This window comes from Microtus pennsylvanicus, chromosome 7 (genome assembly GCF_037038515.1).
Source record: "Microtus pennsylvanicus isolate mMicPen1 chromosome 7, mMicPen1.hap1, whole genome shotgun sequence".
NCBI classification, from domain to species: domain Eukaryota; kingdom Metazoa; phylum Chordata; class Mammalia; order Rodentia; family Cricetidae; genus Microtus; species Microtus pennsylvanicus.
Window position 1 is genome coordinate 10,729,582 of NC_134585.1, and position 3,553 is coordinate 10,733,134.

The following is a 3,553-nucleotide window of genomic DNA, read 5'->3' on the forward strand; positions in this document are numbered from 1 at the left end:
GTTTCTTTGGTGTTGATAGTATAAAAATGTGAAGCAGAACCTCTGTGGGTGGGAGTGGTGTGGCCAAGGTTGATGGGCCAGTCCTTCCCTTCTTGCCCTCAGATTCTCAGGTAATGAGTGGAGATCACTGGGTGTCCATGGCCAGCCGTAAGGACCCCAAAGCAGAGCCCAGTCAGTTCCTTCCTGGGCCTTCCAGCTTCCCTGTGACACTCTGTGCTCAGCAAGTCTTTGTAGAGGTTGACAGGAATGTGTCACATGCCTTTGCTGGCCTTGGTCCTGGTGCATCCAGACAGGCTACTGCCAGCTAGGGAGACCTTACTGCTCTAGAGTCCCTTCTAGAGGACTTGGTCATTCATGGGCAATGCCTGGGCATGACATCACTAGTACGCAAACAAGAAGTCTTTTATATCAGAGTTCTAGCAACCCATCTCCATTGTGGCCTGGATCAGCTTCTCCTTTCCCACCTGTTACGAGGAGTAGGGAAATAGCCAGCAGCGTGTGCCATCCTTCAGAGTTGGCAGTATGTGGAGAAGAGGTACAGCCCTCTACCCCTACCCCAAGCTGTGCTTTTGGTAAGTTACTCATTCCCTTTGTCCATGGTTTGTGGTATGGTATAGAATGGACATAGAATCCATTAAGGTGACATATGGGTCTGCAGTAAGCCAGGCTCTGCTTGGCAAAGTGGGCATACAAGTTGTGATTGAAGACAGTGATCCCGGCACCCAGCTACAGTCTGCTGCTACCCTCTCTCAGCAGGTGCTCCTAGGGAGTGTTCTATTCCTCTTCCCACACTCTAGACCCTGCCTGCTTTAAGCACCTACACCCCACACAGCAACACAACTTCGGCCCCACCAGGTTTCACTACAAACTTGAGTCAGACTTGATAGAAAACATTTTTGTTAGCATAGAAATAACAAACAGTGATTTGGGGAATTCCCATGCTCTTGGGCATCCAGGAGTAAGCCCCAGTGGAGCACAAGGAAAACTGGCCACATCGACACCCTGAGTTGAGAGGAGGTGAGGGTAGGAAGGACTCACAGGCCTTCAGTAAACAGAACATCTCAGAACTACCTCTGCTCTACACAGGGTGCTGCTACAATGGAGTTCCAGGTCCCGGGCTCACTAGAGTGGCAAAGGACCAAACTTGTTCTCTGCTGGGTCACCAGCCGGAGAAGAACGTGAAGACTTGCTTGCTTTAAATGAGGACAGAGAGGCTAGGAGAATGGACATCAGCCCACAGACACCCCAGGCAGGATACCTGGAGACTAGGCATGATCCTGGGTGTTTAAGACTTGTTCCTGGTGCTCCATCAAGGCACTGGCAGCATGAGGATGGGAACTGTGGTTCTGTAGTTAGTCCGAAGCTCTGCTGGACATCTGCAGACAGTCTTCACCCTCTCTGGGCCTGGGCCCCATGTCCTACCACCTACAAGTTGAGCAGAGAGATAGGTGACACAGGAGTGTAGGGTGTTGCTGGCTGAGCTCCCAAGCCTGTTGGTGGGCCCAGCCTAGATGGGTTGCTTGGCTGTAGAAGGTAGATCCCTGCCAGAAGCCTCACGCTGCCAAGTGGGTTTACTGCTCCAGGGTCTGCAGTTAGGGCTCTGGTTGCTCTTCTGGAAGGGGCAGGTAATTGGGGTCCTCTTGAGGGTCGTCTAGTAGTAGTTTCCTGTGGGGAGGGGACAACTATACTGAGCTGCAGTAAACACAAGTTCCCTGATGGGTGGGTAGATTGCCACCTGTGGGAGGGAAAGCAGTTGTCTGACACTCACAGGAAGCCTGGGGTCAGCAGCAGTCTCTTGCCTCCAGGCTGGTTGGGAAAGACATCTTCTAGGAAGTAGTAGATGTGGCCCACAACAATCCCTACAAGAGAGCCAAAGGCTGGCAGAAGCCATCTTTCACAGCCCAGTATAGCCCTGTTATCTGCTAGTTCAGGGTAAGATCAGAACTGGCTTTGAAAGGTATGAAGGGGCCCCAAAGTGGACGGTACCTGGGGAGGGACTAGGGGCCTAAGAACACTGGGGGAATAGGAGCTAGGAAGCAGAAACTGTAACCACCCCCAGACAGGACCAACTCTAGTGTCTGCGGATCAACCACAAATGCAAATCCTGTGGGCCAGCTGGACTGTTTGAGGGGCATTAAGAACAGAACAGAACAGGAGTTAGGACAGGAAGAGGAAATTGGGAGGTGCACAAGAGAGAGGTCAGGTGCAGGGGGACTGGATGTGTGTATGGGAGCAGCTGACTTGAGGTGAGTGGGAAGGGTGGGCAGGCTCACCTAGCAGGTCTGTGAGGACGGAGTTGCCCAGCAGCATGGAGAAGCCCATGAGGGCCCAGGGCAGGAATGGCGCCTGGAAGTTGAGTAAGCCGAAGAAGTTGACCCTCACCTGAGGGCTGCGCCGGCTCCATACATAGACCAGCATGGCCATGAGGGCCTGTCCCAGGAAAAAGAGGCTGCCCAGGAATCCCAGCAGCTGGGCCAGTGTCAAGGCAACCTGGGGCGGTCTGCTGCCCATAGTGCTTCGCTGGCTTTTTAAAGGGGTTCCCTCATATCCCTGGTCTATTCCACATCGAGCAGAACTTCCTGTCTGTGGCTCTGGGTACCCATCTCCATCAGGCTTCTGCAGGTTTCTTCTGGCTCTTCATGTTTCAGAGCCTCAGTATTTTACCAGTCTGCCCTAGTCCCTGTTGTGCTCTGCAGGGACACTGAAGGTCTAGCTGGGGCATCTAGGCTACATGGTTGCTAGGTCCTGAATGTTTGTCCCTTCCGGCCTGAGCACTTCATGTCAGGGGACACGGCAGGCTAGAAAGGCCCAATAATACTGATACTACAGGAAGGATACAGTCATAAGAACACCACCAAAGAGAAACATGAAGACGAAGTCGGCCTTGCGACCGCGGAAGGAACCCTCCTCCAGCATGCGGCAGTAGCGGAACCTGCAACACTGGTATAGGAAGTGCCACGTTGACTGGGCCTCAGTTTCCCCCCGCTCCTAGTACAGCACACCGTCGTTGTCGTCCCCTCCCACCACCCCCCCCCCAAACCCGACCTCACCACCCCACCCCCGTGGCCCAAGATACACGAAGAGCATGTTGAAGAAGAAGCCGAATCCCAGGGGCCCGAAGAAGAGGAATGTCGTGATGAGCCTCCAGACCTGCGAAGAGGTGGGGTGGCGGTGAGGCGCGGGGCTGGAGAGCCAGGGCCTGGCTGACAGGTGCCAGGGTCGGGGGCCACCTCACCTGGAACTTCCGGAACACCAGGTGCGGGTTGAAGTAGAGCTGGAAGGGGCTGAGGAGTTCCAGCTGCTGTGGGACGGGGAGCGTGTAAGACGCCGGAAACCGGCGACCTCCCTTACCCCCTCGGGCCGGCCAGGGACTGTAACCATGGCGCCGCCACGCCCGCCCGGTCGGCCCGCTCACCACTGCGGCGGTGGTCAGGACGCAGGCCGTGGTGTAGGCGCGAGTCACCGCGGGCACCTGCAAGAAGCCCGCCGCCAGCCCCTGCCCGGCCATCGAAAATCCCAGGCGCGCGCGCCACCGATGCCGCGCTCTTAACCC

General features: G+C 55.6%; 1 protein-coding gene across 5 annotated transcripts; it reads right to left on the reverse strand.

The window, feature by feature from the left end:
• Positions 1-880: 880 nt before the first annotated feature.
• Positions 881-3,553, reverse strand: Derl3 (derlin 3). Of its 5 annotated transcripts, none has more exons than XM_075979945.1 (8): positions 3,416-3,553; positions 3,236-3,301; positions 3,077-3,150; positions 2,839-2,932; positions 2,274-2,469; positions 1,769-1,859; positions 1,558-1,665; positions 881-1,425 (listed from the first exon to the last, which is right to left on the reverse strand). In XM_075979945.1, exons 1-7 carry the CDS (start codon positions 3,506-3,508, stop codon positions 1,593-1,595), a joined length of 687 nt encoding a protein of 228 aa, XP_075836060.1. In that variant the 5' UTR covers positions 3,509-3,553; the 3' UTR covers positions 881-1,425; positions 1,558-1,592. The 5 variants fall into 5 exon arrangements, with proteins under 5 accessions (XP_075836060.1, XP_075836059.1, XP_075836061.1 ...); XM_075979944.1 differs by having other exon boundaries at positions 2,839-2,940; positions 3,051-3,150; XM_075979946.1 differs by having other exon boundaries at positions 3,236-3,298; positions 3,416-3,540.